Genomic DNA, 20,585 nt, shown 5'->3' on the forward strand with positions numbered 1-20,585 from the left:
GGACACAAAGTTATATTTTTAAGAAGGCACAAGATATGAAAAGCAGAAAAAGGTCTGATCACTGTCCAGCAAAATCAGAACATGGCAATACCCTCCTCGTGTGAATGTTGTACTGTCTGGGAGTTCTTTTCATTTCCTGATCTCTTGAACCCTCTTTGTCCATCAGTGTGGCCCATGCAAACCATGTTATTTACATCCATGATGTTTGTGGAGTCTGCACACTGTGAGTCTCTCGATTTCACATCATCTCCACAAGCCAGATGGACCTAACAGTAAATATAGTAAACTTTATTCAGCAGAATTTAGTCATGTTTCACTTTACAAGATTAGAAAGAAAGATATAAAGTGCGTTCTTACTTTCTGTTTATTCTGTTGTTTCATATTTTAATTGGTTAGCTTCTGTTTCCTGGGATCCTAAATGTCTCCCAGTCTTTAAAGTTGGTCTGAAATAAGTAAGAGCAGTGCCCTTCTATGGAGTAAATGGCCCTGCAAAGGCCTTGGAGTTCTCCATGGCTATTGTCTCTCTTTATTTCTATTTATGTGCCATTGTAGCTTGGATAATTCGAGTGCAGAATACCTCAAGGGCTCTTTAGCAGACATGAGCACTGGGGACTTAGGGATTTTTCTCTGCATTTATTTGTACTAAATGGATTTCTCCCAGTGCTGGGTTCCTTAAGTGCTCAGAGAGCACTTCTCCATTGCCCACAGACAGGCACTTGCTTACAACCTGTCCCCCGTGCAGGTCTATGGGACAATGCGTTTATTGTATTTCAAGTGGAGCAGCACAGTGCATTTATTTTGTTCTGATGTCTGGTATGACCCTTCACAGACCTTTATTCAACCAGATGGGCATCTCAGGTTGTCTGCTTGGAGACGTCTGTGCTGGGACATGTCCACGTCTAGAGTTCTTGTGCCACAGCACACACTTTGTTTTGCTGTAATCCTTCTGAAAAATAGGTCAAACCCAAGAAGTGTTCCTTACAATATACAGAAATCAAGGTATGGTTTAACTTTTAGATGTCAGATTTTGAAAATAAAATATTTTTAGAGCTTTTTTCTAGTATGATTGTCGCATTGTACAATCCTTTTTTTCAAAAGGAGTATTTTTAGTGTAGCAAGGTTTTGATGTTTAGGGCTTTATATTTGAGTCTTTAAAATAGAGAACAATAGTACATTTGGCGTGTATATAGGAAGAGTGAGAAAAAGCAGCATAGAGTTTTGCTGAATTGTTTGAGATCATTCATCCTCACATTTTTTGATCCATGGAACTGTTTTTCTCCATTACCAGATAGTGCTTGGTGTTTGGGTGCTGTTCAATTTGTTTGCAGCACTTCTGAACTAGGAGAGTGAGCAGAAAAAAATCAGAACATCTAAATTTCCAAACTTCAAGTAAATTCTGTGGAGAGGTGCTTTGGTCCTCAAGTAGTTCTTTACTCAGCGCATATAGAATATTTCTAGATATTCAGATAAATGAAAATTCACCTTTATAAATTCAGTAATGATTTGAATTGTGAGAAATCAAATCCTTATCCCTTCTTGCTGTCATATAACATGATCTGACTTTCCTCTGCTAATGTCATCAGTTTGTTTCTATCCGTGCCCCTTTTTTACAGGCTTCCATCTCTTTCTTTGTATTACACCATCAGTCTAGGCTCATCTCATCAATACCCTAGGTATTAAAATTGTCTTCTTTCCTGCCAGTTTTTCTTTGCTCTCTGTCACTGCTTTGACAGTGCAAATAGGAATTTATTGCACCTTGAACCTGGCTCCAGCCTCCTTTGTAAAGGGGTCTGTGCCCATGTAATGATTGCTAAGTTTCTAATAACTCCTTTTTTAATTATTATTATGGTGTCTTGTAGAATACTCGGTAAGCAAGCATCCTTTCTCCATTTGCATATTTTTGGTTTTTTGGTCAAATCAGTCTTCTCAAATCTATTGAATAAATGAGTTTTCAGGAATTTAATGGAGAAGTATGTTTTCTGGTTTAGCACCTGTGCATTTCCGTAATTGTTTCAAAATCTTTCACACAGAATGCCAGGGGCACTTTCTGCACAGCTCAACTTTACTAGACACAAAATGATAGAATTGTTTTGGTTGGAAAGGACTTCTAAATTTGAGTACAACCCTCCTCCCCAGCACTGCCAAGGCCACCACTGCCCCATGTCCCCAAGTGCCACATGCACATGGCTTTTAAACACCACCAGGGATGGGAGCTCCACCACTGCTCTGGGCAGCTGTGCCAGGGCTGGACAGCTCTTTCCATGAAGAAACTTTTTCTAATATCCAAACTAAATGCCCTGGCACAACCTGAGCCATTTCTGCTTGTCCTGTCACTTGTCATCTGAAATAAGAGATAGACACCCACCAGGCTCCAGCCCCTTTCCCAGCTCTGTTTCCTTCTCTGGACATGCTCCAGCTCCTCAATGTCTTTCTTGACATGGAGGGCCATATTTTTGTTGAAACCAAACACAGGTACTCTTTCAGCAGCTTTGTTACATTATAGGCAGCTGTTTTTTCTCTGGTCATCCTTAGCTGCTGCTTCCAGGGTGAAATCCTTCATACTTAGGGAGCAGCTTGGATTGCTTGTTGCTGCATTAAATCTCAGCAAGTTTATTTTGTGTCCAACTTCTCAAAGGGTGAAGAAAAATCTAATTAAAATGCGTTTTCTCTTTATTTATCACTCCTGTAATGACTGTGCCATTTGCAAATTTTAACTGTAGTATTTAACAGAATCACAGAATGATCTGAGGTGGAAGGGACCCCCCCAGGATCACCAGCCCAGCTCCTGCCCTGCACAGACCCCCAACAATCCCACCCTGGGCATCCCTGGCAGTGCTGGCCAAAGGCTCCTGGAGCTCTGGCAGCCTCGGGGCCGTGCCCATTCCCTGGGGAGCCTGGGCAGTGCCAGCACCCTCTGGGGAAGAACCTTTCCCTGATATCCCACGCAAACCTCCCTGGCACAACTTCAAGCCACTGGCATTTCTTTACCCTTGATGTATATTGATGTAAGTCACTTTATATATTCTCTCTGTATATTGAAAGTATTTTGATGGCTTGATTGAGTGTTTATCAGCTTTTGTTATTTAGATGGCCCAAGAATATATTCCTGTTTGGCCCTACTAAGACTATTTTTCAACTGTTGGATATCTCACCTTCAGTTCATATAATGCATCCCATGTTACTTTTTATAATTCAACTGTATTAATTTTTTTTAAAAATCTCACGTGGAACAAAGTTGTATAAATGATTTGTAGAAGCCTGTTACAACAGGGGTAGTACTGTGCTTTATTTTACTTACAGTCACAATGAAAGACCATCAACAAAGTATATTTTTTTAGTGTTGGTGATACCCTCCTTGAAATGAGTTTCACAATCACTGTTCCAGTATTATGCTCAGGACAAACTGGCATGTCATTATTTTGGAGCATCCTATTCACTTTCTTAAAATAAAATACACTGTTACCTTTCCTTCTCATTGTTCAAAACTTTCAGAAAAGGTTTTGGCAAATTCTAACTTCAGATTTCCTTTCATCTTCTAATTTTAATTCTCACTTTTTTCCCCCAAATTTTGTTATAAAAGCTGCATTTTATACATTGAGGTTTTTTGATGTGAAAAGTGTATTTTATGAGCTGTTTCAAACTGATGTAAATTAGACTTTTTGAGGCACTTGTTAAATAGGTTTCCTTATTGGCTTTTTGTTTTTCCTTTAGGGATCTACAGGCTTTGTGGAGTTGACTTTTTGAAAGTGTTAAGTTCATATACTACTGGTTTGCATTTATTGTGTGTGCAAATAGCACTTAACCAATTCACTGGTATTAGCAACCATTACTATTTAGTCTTTATTAATTTTTTTTTAAATTTATTGAAGTACAGCCCTGAGTTAAATTAAAAACTGCTGTGTAAAGGGAGGTAAGAAATCAATGTTGTTTTTAATTCCTTGAAAACAAACAACCACATGACCTTGAGAATGTTGTTCAGCCTTTAGTCTTCCTTGCTGGCTGTGCTCATCGCTGGTGCGATTTGATGATCTGTAATAGATCACGTTATCCCAGAATGGTGTGGGTTGCAAAGACCTTAAAGATCACTCTGTGGTCAGGAGCACCCTCCACTAGACCAGGCTGCCCCGAGCCCTGTCCAGCCAGGCCTTGGACGCTGCCAGGGACCTGGAGACTCCCAGCTGCACACACTTCTCTAGGCACCCCGTGTCAGGGACTCACCACCCTCAGAGCCAGGAATTTCTCCTGATAATGCCAGCTGATGATTCCTAATCTTCCTAACAGAAGCCAGCTGTTACCTCATCTTGGTCTTATTCCAGCTTACTGTTTTGCTCACTATACATTGGCTGGGATGTGCTTCTGTGAGGGAGAGATGAGTTGAGATGAAGGGTACCAAGATGATTTAATTGTTCTGGGCATAGCTCTTTATTATTGTGAAAAGTCCATAATGGGTGAGATTGAAGGGCTGTCAAGCTCCATAGCCTGCCTGACAGTTGATGGAGAAGAGTGGATGAAAGAGGACAAATATTCCAGTAGGAAAATGCATATTCTTGTCAGCCTGTGCATGCTGCCCATAGTGACCACATAGTACAAATATTTTTCTGTTTGATCTCAACTTGGCTTTTAATTGGGCAAAAAGAGATGCGTGATGAAAACACATGAGGGAAATTTGGGTGACAGTTGCAGCTTCAACTTCTGGACCTTGTAGCTTGTTGTGAGGAGGGGAAAAAACTTGTTGTAAAGGATTTTTGCTTTTTTAAAATTGCATTATTCATGCCTTGAAAATCAAAATCAAGCCCAAAACCTTACATACACTGGAGACATGGCTGATGCAAAACCAAGCAACTCTTTTAGAACACAGCATTTGTTGGTGATGAAAGGTATTTATGAGCTAAACTTCATAGAAATGCCTTTTGAGGGCTGTAACTAACCCTGTGCTGAGACTTTAAAAATTAGTCTGATGTTTATCAAGGTGGTTTTCAGAGCTAGAGACAGAGATATAATAATAAGTTAATGACTTGGAATTGAAGTTTTGCACCAATTTAGGGGCAACAGTATTTCCTGGGAAGCTCCAAATGCATTCATTAATCACAATATCTGGCCTTGATTTTTGTTTTTCTGTGTTTAGCTGTAGTGTTTTTGTGGGCCTGTTTGAGTTTGCAATTCTATGCATTTTTGTTATGAAAAATTTAGTATGAAAAATCCTGCCATGTATCCTTGCCCTTGTGCTTATCTAAGGGATGGTCCTTAGAGAAGGATTACCAATGGATGGAGGAGAGAATTGTATTGAGTTTTTCTAACCTGGATATCTGTGTTATGGGCAGTGGTCCCAGAAAGAATTGTGCCAGCATGGTGTGAAGGACATGAGTCTATGGCTGGGAAGCAGAACTTTGCAAGGGGAAAGACCACAAAAGCCTCTGCACTGCTGCTTTGTAACTAGATATCAGCCACCAAATCTTGCTTATGCCATAAACTCTACTTAGAGTACATTTAATTATTAAAAAAAAAACCTTAAGGAATATATAAAGGAATAATTTGTCCAATTATTTTCCTTTCCACTTTTCCCCAGTTCTCTACATTTCTATTGGAATAAATAAATTTAATTTCTGCTATTTTAGTTCCATGCAGACTACCTCGGTATGTTAATTTTCCTCTTCATATGCATTGAACACATGCACTTTCCAAAATCTTGATCCCTTTTCCTTATTTATATTTAGAGTTCTTTTAAATCCAAAATGCTTTATGTATTTTGGAGAAGAATCTACTAGTTGGAAATCTGCTTTATTCCAAATTCTTCCTCTTTGTGAAATTACCTCTATCTTCTGGAGCAGACACGAGATTTAACCTGATTTTGCTGCATTCCACCATAAGCATCTCCAGCTTGGTTTTAACTGATTATTTTGTCTCCACAGCACTAGATGGTGCTGATGACAGTATCTCTGAAATCTGAGTCTTCAAAGATACCCATGGTTGCAGGAGTAGTGCTACTGTTTCCTACCAAGGACCAGTTTGCAGATCCAGTTGTTGATCTGAACAAAAATTTCAGTCTGTGAACGCAATAACAAAATATGGGAGGGGGGAAAAGGTGGAAAGCTACCAATGTATCTTAATTTCTGTGTTGCTTCTTCCCCTTTTAACATGGAATGTTCTAATGGTATTGACTAATAGCTGTGAGTTAGTGTAACTAATTCCTGGTGGCTGTGAGGAGTGCTGGAAAAGCCTTTTCCTGAGGCTCTTGACTAGCAATGGGGTGACAAGAGATGGTGACAAGCTAGCCATTCCACCCTCTAAAACACACATAGTCATCCCAGGGAAACCTGATAGGCGTCCTGTAATGCTCCAAAGAGATGTAAAGAAGTACAAATGATGTTTTTAAATGCAGAAGGCCTAAAAACATCTGACACCTAACAAGAGCAAATGGCCTCAGAGTAGCTTTAGAATGGATGTTAGGGAAAAATTCTCCAAGGAAGGGGTTGTTCTTTCACAGGCTGCCCAGAGCACTGGTGGAGTCCCCATCCCTGGAGGGATTTAAAAGCCACTATTTGAAAGTGGATGTGGCAACTGGGGACATGGGTCAGTGGTGGCCTTGGTCGTGCTGGGGGAATGGTTGGACTCGATGGTCTTAGAAGCTCTTCCAGTATGGGGATGGGTTCATCTGTTCATTGACAGCCATGCTTGAGCTATCCAGGGCTTTAGAGGAGCATCTGACTCCTTGCTGCTGCTGGGCATTAGCTGGTGGTCTTTGCCCACTGCTGCTACTTCCACCATTCTCCTTGTAAATCAGGTTACAGCATCCTCTGTGAGTGTCATTGCCCTGCTTTTTTCCAGAATGCAAGAAAAATATGTTTATTTCTCTGTATGTGTATGGACCTCTGATTTAACAGATTATAAGGCTAAGGTAATCCTTTTTCAATTGACTTAGGCTAAAATAAATTTGAAAATAATATGTACTAGTAAAATGCAATAACTTGGCCTTGAAATACACAAAGCTTTTGTCATGTACTCAGATTTCTCCTGTCTAAGCAATAGGTTATTAAAATGGATAATATATGAGATACTTAAGTATATATTACAATGTATTGCATGAGGTGCTGCACTTAAAAATTGCATTCTAGTGAACACAAACTATTTATGAACTAAAATTGCATGTATGCCATTCCTTCTGTGACAGTTTGACTTTTAAGAATTTAATAATGAACAGAAAATGTTCTTCAGAGCATATATTGTATAGAATGTTTCTGATTCAAACTCTGCTGTTACTTACCCACATGTTAAATAAATAAATAAATAATACAACTATTGTGCATTGCATTCTAGAAATTTTGTGTATATAGTAAGACTTCTTCCCTTTCTGAACCGTCTTAACTATTTCAGGACACTCTCGTGAAGTTATTTTAATTTCTTTTTCCCCCAGTCTATTTTCTCTGTTGTCTAAAAAACACAACAAAGTGCTGGAGCAAGCCACGCAGTCCTTGAGAGGTTCCTTGGGTTCAAACGACTCTCCACTTCCTGATTATGTGAGTATCAAAATGAATGTTGTAATGGGTGCTTTGGAATTCAAGTCATACATCCCTAAATCTGCAAAGAATTCTCAGAGTGTGGCAGCTGAGCAACCACCGACATCAAAATACAGGAACCTGTATGAATGATGTCATGTCTGAAAAGTCTCTAAAAAACAAGAATTACACTTAGAAATGGCAGAGCAAAACCACAGCTATGCAGAGGGAAGAGACTCACTGTCAACTCACACTTTTCAAGCCATTTGTAATTCAGAATATTTAAATCACACCGTTGAAAGCGGCATATTTAAGAAGTGGGCTTTAGCATCCACAGAATCTTAAAATGCCTAAAAATGATTGAAAACAATTCCCAGTGAGCCTCTGAGGGAGTACTGGAGTCATGGGATAAATTAGTATGTTCTGAATACATGGATACTTACAGTTCCCTTCAGTTTGCTGAGCCAGTGCCCACAAGTAGGCAACAATTTTGTATTTAATTGCACGGCTTGTTGGGAAATCTCTGCTTTGGGTGGAAGAAGGAGACGTCTTGAGAGGACTTGAATAATATCTTTGTACTGCTGAAGTATCTTTGGTCTGTACTCATTTGAACCCTCACTGCAGTACTGTGTGCAGGAAAGAAAAGTTGATTTATCATTTGCTTGGGATTTTTGAGGGTAAAAATGTACAACTGTTTTATTTTCAGGGCTAATACATGATCCAGAATACGCCTGCCTGAGACTTTGCATATCCTATTACACTAGCATTAAGTATAAAAATACTGAAAAAGATAATTTGATATATTAGTTTAATGAATTAAATAAGGAAACAGCGTGATACATGTCTGCAAAACACATAGGCACACATAGGCGTGTGATAACATACAGATGAAGATCTATATTTTAAGGTGTGTGAGAATACAATGCTTGAAAAATATTTTGTAGGTTTTGAACTTCTTAACTTGCTGGATGTAAACAATACTGCAGTTAAGGAAAGGCCCGGGGGAAAGGCTTTCTGTATGAAGTTGTCCCCTTACGTACAGAGACAGCTGAACAATGCAGCTGATAGAGCTGGGAAAGCTGCCTGGAGCACAGCCAAGAGGCTTAGATACTCCACTGATTTTTTATTTTATTTTTACTGTTGGTATGTTGTAGGGATGGAAGGGGGAAAGAGAGCACTTGGAAAGATTGGTGCAGGGGAGAGTAAATTAAGTTCATGGCCTGTATTTTGAAACAATAAGGTAAACTGTTAAGGCATGGCTTTCTGGTCCTTTCTTTTTCCTCTCCAAATTGCTCATGTTACAGCTCAGTCTGAAACATAGGCCGTTGACTAAAAAGAGTTGAGGCCACATTTCATCACTTCAGCATATTCTGCTTCTGAAAGCCCATGGTCATGTTGTGTGTAAGAACAAGGAGGAGTGTAGGAGTGGAGGGGACTGAAATGTCAGAAGTCCTGAAGCACGTTCTACCTCTGTATCCCACGTGGAGCTAAGGAAAAGGGTGATTCCAATATTGCCTGCTCTGCACAGGTTTGTTCATTGAGAGATGGAGGCTTGCCTAATAAGTAGTTTTCTTGGCAGGTTCTGTTTGGACCAAATATGTACTTCAAAAATGCCTTTCTCACCATTTTTTCATTCACTTTAATTTAGAAATTATTCATTTTCTTACTGTGTTCTGTAATCCAAATGGGAATTTGCATGGAACCTGAATCCAGGGGTTAAATCACAAAAGTATTCTAGGTGCTGTTTAAGATATTGTCTTAAATTCTGTATGTTTGAACCATAGTATTCTTTATATTCTAGTAAGGTTTTGACGCAATACACAGTCCCTAAGCTTATACTCACTGATGGTGGTAGGAATATACTGAGTTCTATCTTTACCACGTTTGTTAGTGTTCTTTTTGTCAGTTATCTGCTGCAGTCTGCCATCAGGTCTGTGGTGTAACAGCAGAGCTGGGAACTGGAGTAAGGAACTGACCCTGTTGGCCTTGATATTGTTTTTGCTGGGGTTTTTCTGGTTTTTAAAAAAGTAAAGGGCAATTTGTTTTATTTATTGAGGCTGGACGAGTGTCCCGGTCCTTTCCTGATAAACTCTTGCTAGTGTGGTGGATTCAGCAGGACAGAGACAACCAACCCTTGTCATTATCATATCAAAGACACAATCCTTTGTTAGACTAATTCTCATGCTAAGTAATTTACCTGTTGTTTCCTAAGCCATCATATTATTCATTGTTTTTGTAGCAGCATTGGCCTGTTTTGAAATACTCCATATAACCCAACTGGAAATGGGAAGAGTCCACTTAAGTTTATCTTTCTTACTTTCTTGCATTCAATGAAAGCATGTTTTCGATTGTTTTTAGCAAACAAGAAAACTGGTAGTAAAATAATGGAAAATTTTGCTTCTTTCAGTTCAAATCAAGACATATTACTTAAGTAAACATATCAATGGTTTTCTTGGTAATTTGATTACACCCTAATGTAATGTATCAAATCAGAGGTGCTTAACAGCATAACTAGAAACATGCTAACTTCTCTTGGGAAGTAGCACGTCAGATGTGTTGTTGGAGCTACCATCTACACCAAAAATTTCCTTTCAAGGACTTCATAGTATTCTTTATGATTTTTGGGCACTTCCCCTGCTTGTTAAACTACAGCTGGCAATGAGAGATTTTCCTTAACTCTTTCTACGGAGAAGAAGGGAGTAGATTTTGATTTTTGGCAAGTTCATGTCATTTTCTTGCTGATGTGAGAAAAACCAGTTTCCTTAATGCAAAAATTGAGGAAATTAAAAATCACATGTAGGTATAGTATTAGATTTGTATAGTACTAGTATATTAGTATAGTACTAGTATAGAGTAGTTTGGCAGACATCATCACTTGAGTCTTACCTCCTGAATTTTGGGTTTAAAAAAATAATTGTTCTAGCCAGTTGAAGCTTAAATGTGTTAGAAAAATTCTAAAAATAATCCCACTTAGTGGTAATATAGTCAATTATTTAGTACATAGCACTGTCATTTAAACAGTGCATCAGTGGTGGATGAAATTTGGAATTAAAGCCTTGTGGGGTAATATCAAACTTTTCATATTCATAGCTACATGAATCAGTATATGGAGAGCCATCCTTTAATTCTCTGTCCAAAATCTGTTGGGTTTTGGGTTATTTAGCATAGAAATAAAAGCATGTTGGCAACTCAAGGGGAAAAATGTAAAAAATACAAATGTAATGAGCTTTGTGTGTGCATGTATATGTATAAAAATATATGTTTTAATGTATAGTTATATATATAAAGTCTGCAGTAGCAAAGCCTGGTGGTACTGGCGAGTTCCCAATCAGAGCTGACTTCTCATGACTCCTTCCCAATCCAGTAAATTTACCCACTGTGCAGAGCTGGCTTTCATGGAGGGCTGGAATTCTGCAAATGTTGATGAGTTTTTCTCTCATCTTGATAACCAGAATTAAACTTTGCATCTGGATGACGGGATTTCTGTATTATTTTCTTTTCCCCCTCAGTTTGTGCTCCATAATGGGCTAAATGAATTCCAATATTTAGATTCTTCTTTGATTTTTCCCTGATTTATATGGTAAATAGAAAGCAGCTGTCTGTTTAACCATCTAACTCTTGAAACTCCTAGGCCCCTCGAGCGTCATCTGGAAGTAATGTAGCTTGTAAAACAAAGCTAAGAAGAAAAAGCAATGTTTGTTTTATGTGGGATGAATGACTTCAGTTGGGGTCCCTCTAATTCGGCCATTATGGGGGTTATTAAAAAGCAGTATTACAAAAGTGGTTTCAACAAAAAAGAAATTTGGGGGGGTGGGAGCTTATATCTTGTTATTACACTTGATTATAGTCAAACCTCCAAGTACTTCATAAATAGTCCCTCGTCTGAGTTTCCCCAAGAGAGAACCAGCCCAGTCTCCCCCCTGTACATCAGGAGATGTAAAAAGGTTCCCCTGCATTATTTACTTCCTAAGAATAAATTGTCTGTTGTAATTAAAAGCTCCATATTTATCTTAGAAACTTGAAATTGTTGAAGAGTAGGTAAAATCAGGTCCATGAACTGCAGTATTTGTTGTCTTTTAAACATAATGGAACAGATCTAAAATCTGTTAATGTTCTAGATTCAGTTACATGCAGAGAAGGTAATTTTTAATCCTGTGTGTAGCAAACAAATACTTTGTTCACTAAAATGATGTGATGAATTTGGCCTTTAACTAAATGTTGTGATGTTTTGGGGGTTAGAAGGAGATGGTCTGTACGCCTTTCCAGCCCAAATCATTCTAGGATTAAATGATTCTATGAATCATAGAGCTGTTTGGAGTGGAAAAGACCTCTAGGTTCATCAGGCCCCATAATATGTTCTGTGCTTGCATATCTAGTATTACATTAGGTATCCTGCAGCTCTCTCTGATTTTTTTAATTATCTAAAGAGCAGTTTAATGCAGAGCTCTGCCATCACATAGAAGTGTTCTCCTACAAACGTGTGGCATCACAAAGAAATGGGAAATCTTCCCTGCAATCATCTGATGACTCCAGAAATGATGCAGAAATGAAATTAAACCTACTTCCAAATAAACTGGCTGGCCATAATAGAGTTAGTGTGATGCAATTAACGTTGTTCAGCTGGTAGTCTGTAAAGAACTGCTCGGTGGTAACTGCTAAGAATGCACAAAATATGTAGAACTGGATACACTGTTGGCAGAATAGGAAACTTTTGCCAAATTAAATCAAGACTGCTGACTGAGATATGTCCATATTTGTCAAATACTGGAGTGAGGAAAAAAACTAAGGTAGTTTTGTTTTGTTGGTTTTTTTTGTCATAGTCTTTCTTTAGAATTCAAAAACCACCTACTTACCACCCAAAGCACTGCCTAGGTCTCTTCAGTGTTTTTTTTGTCTCTGTTTTCTTCCACTTCAAAATGTCATCAGAAACCCAATAAGATTTCTTTAATGCCTTAGCCGTGCATCATTAATAGTCAAAAAAACTTCATTTTTGTGTGTGAATTTTTAGTTTCTCATGTTGTCTAGGGGAATAAACTTAAAATGTGATTATACAAGAGAGTTTTTATCAGGGTGTTGTTTAATGAAAGCATATGGTAAAGCAATATAGTACTGGGTGGGTTTTGTATAGTATGTGGATTCTAGCTGTTCAAGTTGCACTTAATAGGAGAGTCACCCTCTTTTGCAATATAATACCTTCTTTTTGATTACTCTGACTTGATGGCTGATGAAAAAACATTTTCAATATCAGGTTATTCTTGGGTTTGCCTGTCTCCACTATTGAGCAGAGGGCCTAAAAATACTTTTTCTAAATATTAGTCATACCCTCCTTCAGATGAATTATATTTTATAGAATATTACTCCTACCTAATCCCCCTATTTTTATATCACCAAAAAATAGCTATTTCAGAATAGACTGAAATAACCAACCTAACCCAAATCTAAAGCAAGCTTTTCTATTGAGTAATAGCTGAATTCTGCAGTTCTGTCTGAATTCTTAATCAGTTCTTTCCTTTAAATGAATTGAAACTTTCATATGAAAATGGTGCATAAATTATCCTTAAACAGAAGAACTATCCTAAAATCCTGTGAAAAAAGATGTTGGTGAAGTTCAGTCTGTTTAAACTTCTTTATATTACTATGAAGTACTAAAAGTTATTTGCAGCTGGCTTTTGCATTATTGTGTCTTTACAAATACACTGCTTGTGATTGAAAGATTTTTACCTTAAATACATTGAAGAACATCAAGATGATGTTCTTCAAAAAGATTATGGTCTTTCATCACCCAGGACTTCCACAAAAATGTCATTGATGTCTGGTATTTGTGTTACATAGATGGTGTTAAGCCTTATTTCACTTAGAAATTCTCATTATTTTGGCAAATAGGGATGAAAATTCATGTGGTTTGAAAGAACATTTACTGTGGCAGTAGCATCTTGTGATCATCTGATTGAAAAGCTTTCATTCTTCAGGTTTATGAGAAAGGAGAACAAATAAGTGGAAGAACTTCTGACATTAGCAGTGCTAACACCTGCTGAAGTAATTTCAAAACCCCTTGTTTTGCTTGTTAGAAACATTTGAAATAAACCAAACATGATCATAATTTTTTACTTTTTCTTCTTTAATAGTTGTAGAGCTTTAGGACATTGTCATTATTTTGCAGCACAGGGTATAAACTATGGCATTTATACAAAATCTGCACTCAAACCCCATGTTTTTTTAAGAGGACTGCTTAAATGAGTGTCCTTAAAAGAGAAGATGATTAAACTGAAGAAGTTGTAAGAGCTTGTCCTATGAAAGGATGAGATCTTGCGATTCCTTTGCACCTCCATAAGTTAAACAAGAGAACTCTGCATGCTGATTTTTCTCCAGCACAGCTGATTGGGTTGCATTTGAGAGAACTGGAAGCTTGGGAATGGTGACATTTTGGAAAGGTCTTAGGTGTAGCTGTAGATAGAAAATATGATACATTATTAAGATAAAGCCCCTATAGGCCTCTCTATAAAACTGTTTATTACTGCCATGTAAACCAACATTTGTTTTATTCACACTAATGGTAAGTATTGAAGTGTTTGGATGAAAAAAGGAGCAGTACTGATCCCCAAAGCACCCTTCTTTGCTGATTTGGTCATTAGATGCTTTTCCTGCTGCCTCTTTCACATGAGTGGGTTGTTCAGGGTTTCTCAGAAACCAATTACTCACCTGGATGGTTCATCTTGGTCAGACATCCACAGACAAACAGAACAACCTAATGCAGTAGCTCTCCAAAGAGTAGGATTTATTTTTATAACAGCAATCTACTTCAACAATGCATTAAAACAATTTTCTGGTGTTCCTAACGCAAGGTTTTGATTGAAAAATGTAGTGCTTAAAAACGGTAACTATGTGACCATATGTTATAAACATCCCAGTAATTGTTTTTTTAAACATGCAGCCATATAAAGTAGAGGAAATGGATGAGGAAGAAAGTATGTACCAAACCTTTTTAGGCTGTTTGGTACTAAATATCTAATTGGAATTAGAATTTCTGTGTGCTGCTTTTTCTCTATGAGATATTGGCGGAACATGTTGTACCTTCCATTTCCAATTTCTCCTCTTCATATTTTATAGGGACATTTACAGACTAACCAGTGAGGGTTTTGTACGTTTTTGGTTGTTGTTTTAAAAAAAAAGCCATTTCTATCAAAGGGTATGAAGAAGTTATTAGAAAAGTAAACAAACAAAGATCTTTAGACTCCTTCATTGCAGATATCTGTGATTTGGCACTGCAAAGACAAAGAAAATAATAGAAATTATGGTAAACCAAGACTCAGTGATTTTGAGAAACATGCTCTAAGAGGAAGATGGCGTGCTTCACATTGGATAAAATAATAGAAGCTATTCACCTGTGGAGATGCTGCTCAAATCTGTCTGAACTGAAACATCCACAATCTCAGATGCTGTGTCCAGCTCTGGGCCCTCAGGACAAGAGAGACACTGAGGGGCTGGAGCGTGTCCAGGGCAGGGAACGGAGCTGGGAAGGGGCTGGAGCCCCAGGAAAGGCTGAGGGAGCTGGGAAGGGGCTCAGCTGGAGCAAAGGAGGCTCAGGGGGGACCTTGTGGCTCTGCACAGCTCCTGCCAGGAGGGGACAGCCGGGGGGGGTCGGGCCCTGCTCCCAGGGAACAGGGACAGGAGGAGAGGGAACGGCCTCAGGCTGGGCCAGGGCAGACTCTGTTGGATATTGGGGAAAATTCTTCCTGGAAAGGCTTGTCCAGCCCTGGCACCGCTGCCCCGGGCAGTGGTGAGTCCCCACCCCTGGAGGGGTTTAAAAGCCATGTGGATGTGGCACTTGGGGACATGGGACAGTAGTGGACTTGGCAGTGCTGGTGGAATGGTTGGATTCCATCTTGGAGGGCTTCTCCAGCCTAAACAGTTCTGTAATTCTATAAAATGTTGAAATGGGACCATTTTCTCCCTCTGCAGAGCCACATGTATTATAAGTTGTGTCCATGTTACTGAAGCAAGTTAATCTCATCAGTTTACAATTTATCTTCTTGGAGACAAATTGTGCCCCCTGAGCAGCATTTCACAGTGTCATGCTGAGGGCAATTCTCCCACTGGTGGCTGTTGTTAATGTTACCTATAATGTTACACAACTGCTGCTGATTGGCAGTGTGGGTGGCCAGGAGACTGAATGATGGAATGAAGGCAAGGAGAGTATTTTAAAGGGAATGAGTCAACCATATTAAAAGACAGTCTTGGTATGAAGTGAATAAGAAAAAGGTTTGGATAAGAAAAATTATTAATATAGAGAGAAATCCAAAACCAAAACTGGATTTTGAAAAAGGGTCGGCTCCTCTCTGCTGCTCATATGAACTATCACATGGAGCAAAATAAGCCACTTACTGAAAACTGATTTCCTCATCACCTGGCCTGAAAACAGCATTAAAGACATGTAGAAGGGAGAATTTATATTTTGTTTATTCCCATTGACAGGAGTGGATTCTTGTTCTATGTGAAATATCTTCCTGAAAAAACCTCTCAGTAAATTTTGAGAATGTATTTAGAAGAAACAGAAATTTATAAGAGTCTGTTACTAATTTTATGGAATTGTATAGACAGTGTTTTTCACAGGTGTAATTGAAAAGAAAAACTTTTAACTCCCTGTCATGTAATCAGCTATTTCTCCTAATTTTCTCATTTCTTTGTTCATTAGGAGCTAAGTGAATTAGTAGAATACATTGCATACTTCATATACTGAGTCAGGTTTTATAAATAGGAATTCTTCCACAGAATTGGTTAATTATAGAAACAATAACCCAGACCTTGGACAAAAAGTAGCAATTCTTGACAATCTCCGAGTTAGAGTCGAGCGCTGGGGGTGTTCAGCCTGGGGAAGAGAAGGCTCTGGGGAGACAAGCCTCTAATCCATTGCCATTGTTTAATCCTCCTGTATTTGTTATCCCCAGCACTTTTGGGAGATGTCTGATTGCCTTCACTTCTCTGAAACAAAGTTGAGACACGTAAGATACCTTTTTTTTTTTTTTTTTTTTTTTTTTCCATTTGCCCTTCAGATATGTTACTGGAATGTGGTGGAGCTCTTCCAGAGCTGCTCTTGTTCATATTCAGGCTGGAGCCCAAGCTGGGTGAGCTGTGGCCCACTGCTGAACGACGTATTCTCCAAAGACACTATGTTCCAATGCATTTTTGTGTTGCTATCAAGCTGGCACGGTGTGTACAGAGCCTGTTCCACTCCAGCATTTGTGTGTGTGTTAACCCAAACCCTTGACCTCAAAGATAATGTTGGCTAATAACAAAAAACAGCCATCCTGTTCTGGAGAAAATAAGATGTATTGTAACATTGCGGGTTCAGTTTGCTTTATTCACTGCGATAGGACTCATTATCTGAAGTATATCTGTTCTCCCCAGATAAACTGAGGAGAAAATGGATGTTGCAGTTCCCAAAGGCAGGCCTTTCATCTGCTCACCAGCAGATAATTTGTGGCACTCACAGAGAAATAAGATGCTTACTCAATGCAGCCAAAAAAAGTTATCTGAACAAATAATGACAAGTTTTCCCGTTCCAACACTAATCTTCTAGATTTTGATAAATTGAGTCAATAGGAAGAGTCATGTTACATTCCCATGGGAAAAAAGTTTTGTGGAATTTTTGTGATACATGAAATTATTTTTCTGCTATAAATTAGCCATCTTAACGTGTGGTAAGTTAATTAAAGTTTGTTAGAAAACTTAGTGTAAATTATAGGTAACCAGTTATAATCACAAACAGGATTTTGGTGAGGAAGAGTTGAGGGACTCTGGGATGGATGTACAACATACCCAAGTGCTTCACTGTCTTTCAGCAGTAATCTCTCATCTTCTCCCTGTCTGTCACTGCTGAGCTTTATGAACCAGGCTACACAAAATTAACTTTGGTCCCAAAATAGACAAGACTTCATAAATATTTCAGGAAATTTTATTTAGTTGGATAATGCAGTTTTTACATATTTCCATCAAGAGCATTTTGCCTCAAAATTTGAGAAAATACCATCTGTTGCTCATAGTTCATTTTGGAACAAGTGCCTGTGTACATAGACTTCTACAATTATTTTCTGTGAGTTTTGGGTTTTCCACATCTCAGTTGAAGGTTTGTTTTTTTGGCATTCAGGCTGCAGCTGCTCTGTGCTTCCAGAACATTTAGCAGCACAGTGGTCAGCAACTTCTGTGTTTATCAGAACTGATGCAGTGTCTTTGTGACCAAATGTATTTCAAAAATAAGATGGAATGTAGTAAAAAGAGATATAATCTAAAAGATACCCCATTTATTTGGTTTGTTTGCTGTCAGCTCTCAGAAGGCTGTTTCTCATCTCCTTACAATTTTCATTTTATTCAGCTCAAGAGAGCAGTTCTTGAAATTTTTTCATGGAGGTTTTTGAGGCCCAGGTTAATATAATAAATGGTACTTTTACTGGCAGCCCCTAGTTTTGAAGAATTGGTAAGGTAAGAGGAAAACAAAACCACTTTCTTAAATTTGCTAATCTTAGAAGAACGTATCTCCTTTATACTGAAAACCACTTCAAAGCTCAATAATGTGATTTTTCTGATAGCTTTCACATATCTTTGTTAAGCTATTCCCTTTAATTTTCAAAATATTTAACACCACTGAAAGAATGAATTGAGCACGTGTGCTGAGTGGTGTCATAAAGAATCACTTTCTTAACCATGCTGCTATCTTTTCATGTATCATAAGAGATAAAATCATTTTCCATGATTTATCTTCAGCTCTGGTGTAAGATGATGGCTGTAAAGCAGCTTTTTCCTGCTCACAGAAGTTCAGGAATCTTGTGCCATAACCCCTTGTTAGCTGTCTGCTACCTGGGACCTGACATTTTGTATCATATAATCTTTCCTGTGTGCACACTGTAACCTTCTACATGAACAGCAACAGGTTAAATCAAGCTTTTGTGTAATTACTGCTTTTAGACATGCCTAATATTTTCAAGAGGGGTTTTTTTCTGTTTTATGGGGCTTTTCTATTGTTGTCTTACCCATCTCAGTGTCCCTTTGCAGTGACTTTTTGGTGTTTGAGCAGAGCAGGAGTCTAGCTCTGTGGAAGCAGGGGCAGGGTGTGGCCTTAGCAGTTAACACCATTCCCTTGCCTCCTTGGCATTCCCTGAATTGTAATGGTGGATACATCTGCTCTGCGAACCCCTTCTGACTTTCTTATGCCTCCCACAGAAATTTCAGTAGCAATTTTCACCCCAAGGGCAGGAATACAGAATCTTTTGGCTGCTGGGTAGAGAGAAGCACTGACTTTTTCCACTGATACCCTGTGCGCCATCAGGACCGGAAAATCTTCTGCTTGCATAGTGTGGAAATTATAGAAACTCTATTCAGTCTCTGTTTGTATTGAGGACTTGGATTACGCAGTCTTGTGTGTGGAGTTTTTTCTCTCAGGTAGGGTCAGAATTATTCAGGTTGGTACTTTCAATGGGAGAGAACAGTTCCAAGGCATGGAACTGGTTGATGGTTTTGCTGTGTCATAGCATAGATGCTGAACCACAGGCTCTGATCAGTGAGGAACCATACGAGAACTTAGGAATTCAGGTTCTGTGAAGTTGGCAGCTTTAGTCAGGGATCAATATATATTCAGTTTGTTTTGGTCAGTTAAAATTACTTAGACACTGAAGGTAGGTCTGCGAGACCACAGAATTGTAGGATCATTTGCTTTGAAAAAGCCCTCTCAAGTCTGGGTTGGAAAAATCACTGAGTCCAACCATTCCCCAACCTGCCAAGGCCACCACTGACCCGTGTCCCCAAGTGCCACATCCACATGGCTTTTAAACCCCTCCAGGGGTGGGGACTCCACTCTGGGCAGCTGTGCCAAGGCTGGACAGCCCTTTTATGAAAGAAATTTTCCTTACTGTTGAACCTGATCTTCCAGCAGCACAACCTGAGGCTGCTCCCTCTGCTCCTGTCCCTGTTCCTGGGAGCAGAGCCCGACCCCCCCGGCTGTCCCCTCCTGGCAGGAGCTGTGCAGAGCCACAAGGTCCCCCCTGAGCCTCCTTTGCTCCAGGCTGAGCCCCTTCCCAGCTCCCTCAGCCTCTCCTGGGGCTCCAGCCCCTTCCCAGCTCCGTTCCCTGCCCTGGACATGCCCCAGCCCCTCAGTGTCTCTCTTGTCCTGAGGGCCCAGAGCTGACTCCAGGATTGGTGTAATCTGTAATTACTGAGTGATTTTCTCGAGTGACAGCCAGTGGTTCACAGGAAACATGCTAATAGCTGTATATAGACTTTTGCAGGCAGTGTTATAGTTGTTACTGCTAAGCATAATATCAAGGATGAAGAAAATATTTGATAATATAGTCAGGGATTATGCTGGGGTGATAGGGTACTGGTGGATAAATTACTTCCTGCAACTGTAGCGTATTGTATGTAGTAAGGTTTGGGAGGTGTGAAGGAAAAACATGAAGAAAACTGTTTGGTTTTAACTGCTAATTGGTGAATTTTTTCTGGCCATTTGTAAGATGTGATGTTTTGCCATCTTTTTCTTCTTCATGATAAAAATCCGGGTTTCTGTACTTCAGTTAGCATCACATAGGATAAAAAGAGTAAGAGTCCATTCCAAAGAAGCATTAAAATGTGGTAAGGGTGCTTAAATCTGGAGTTAACTGTGAACTGAAACACGAACCGGAATGCCTGTATTAGCAACTGTATCTTCCTAGTAAATTGTTAAATTTGTTCCTTTTTGGAGAACCACTCACTTGCTTCAAACAGGGTGATCAGAAATCATCTCTTAAGACACACGTTAAGGTCTACAGATTTCATTAGGTACTATTTACCTTGCTGTTAATACTATTGTTGGTTTAATGCATAAATTGGAAACTTTGTCTTAAATGAGACCTGCATTGCTCCTGATGGGATCCTACGAAGCAGAAAAGTACTTTTTACAACAGGATGGAGTGCCAGGACAAGGGGGAATGGCTTCCGCTGCCAGAGGGCAGGGGTGGATGGAATATTGGGAAAGAATTTCTGGCTGGGAGGGTGGGCAGGCCCTGGCCCAGGGTGCCCAGAGCAGCTGTGGCTGCCCCTGCATCCCTGGCAGTGTCCAAGGCCAGG

The 20,585-nt window shown here is 39.2% G+C and overlaps 1 protein-coding gene across 9 annotated transcripts in view; it reads left to right on the plus strand.

Moving 5' to 3' along the window:
* Positions 1-20,585, plus strand: part of DYM (dymeclin) — a 209,227-nt gene that overhangs the window by 135,733 nt on the left and 52,909 nt on the right. For 5 of the 9 annotated variants that reach the window (XM_038125822.1, XM_038125827.1, XM_038125825.1 and 2 more), the window contains 2 exons: positions 7,412-7,514; positions 16,439-16,492. In XM_038125822.1, coding sequence (XP_037981750.1) covers positions 7,412-7,514; positions 16,439-16,492 — 157 coding nt within the window. The remainder of the gene's footprint in view (positions 1-7,411; positions 7,515-16,438; positions 16,493-20,585) is intronic. The other 4 variants (XM_038125824.1, XM_038125829.1, XM_038125826.1 and 1 more) reach the window with 1 other exon arrangement.

This window comes from Motacilla alba, chromosome Z (assembly GCF_015832195.1).
Source record: "Motacilla alba alba isolate MOTALB_02 chromosome Z, Motacilla_alba_V1.0_pri, whole genome shotgun sequence".
NCBI classification, from domain to species: domain Eukaryota; kingdom Metazoa; phylum Chordata; class Aves; order Passeriformes; family Motacillidae; genus Motacilla; species Motacilla alba.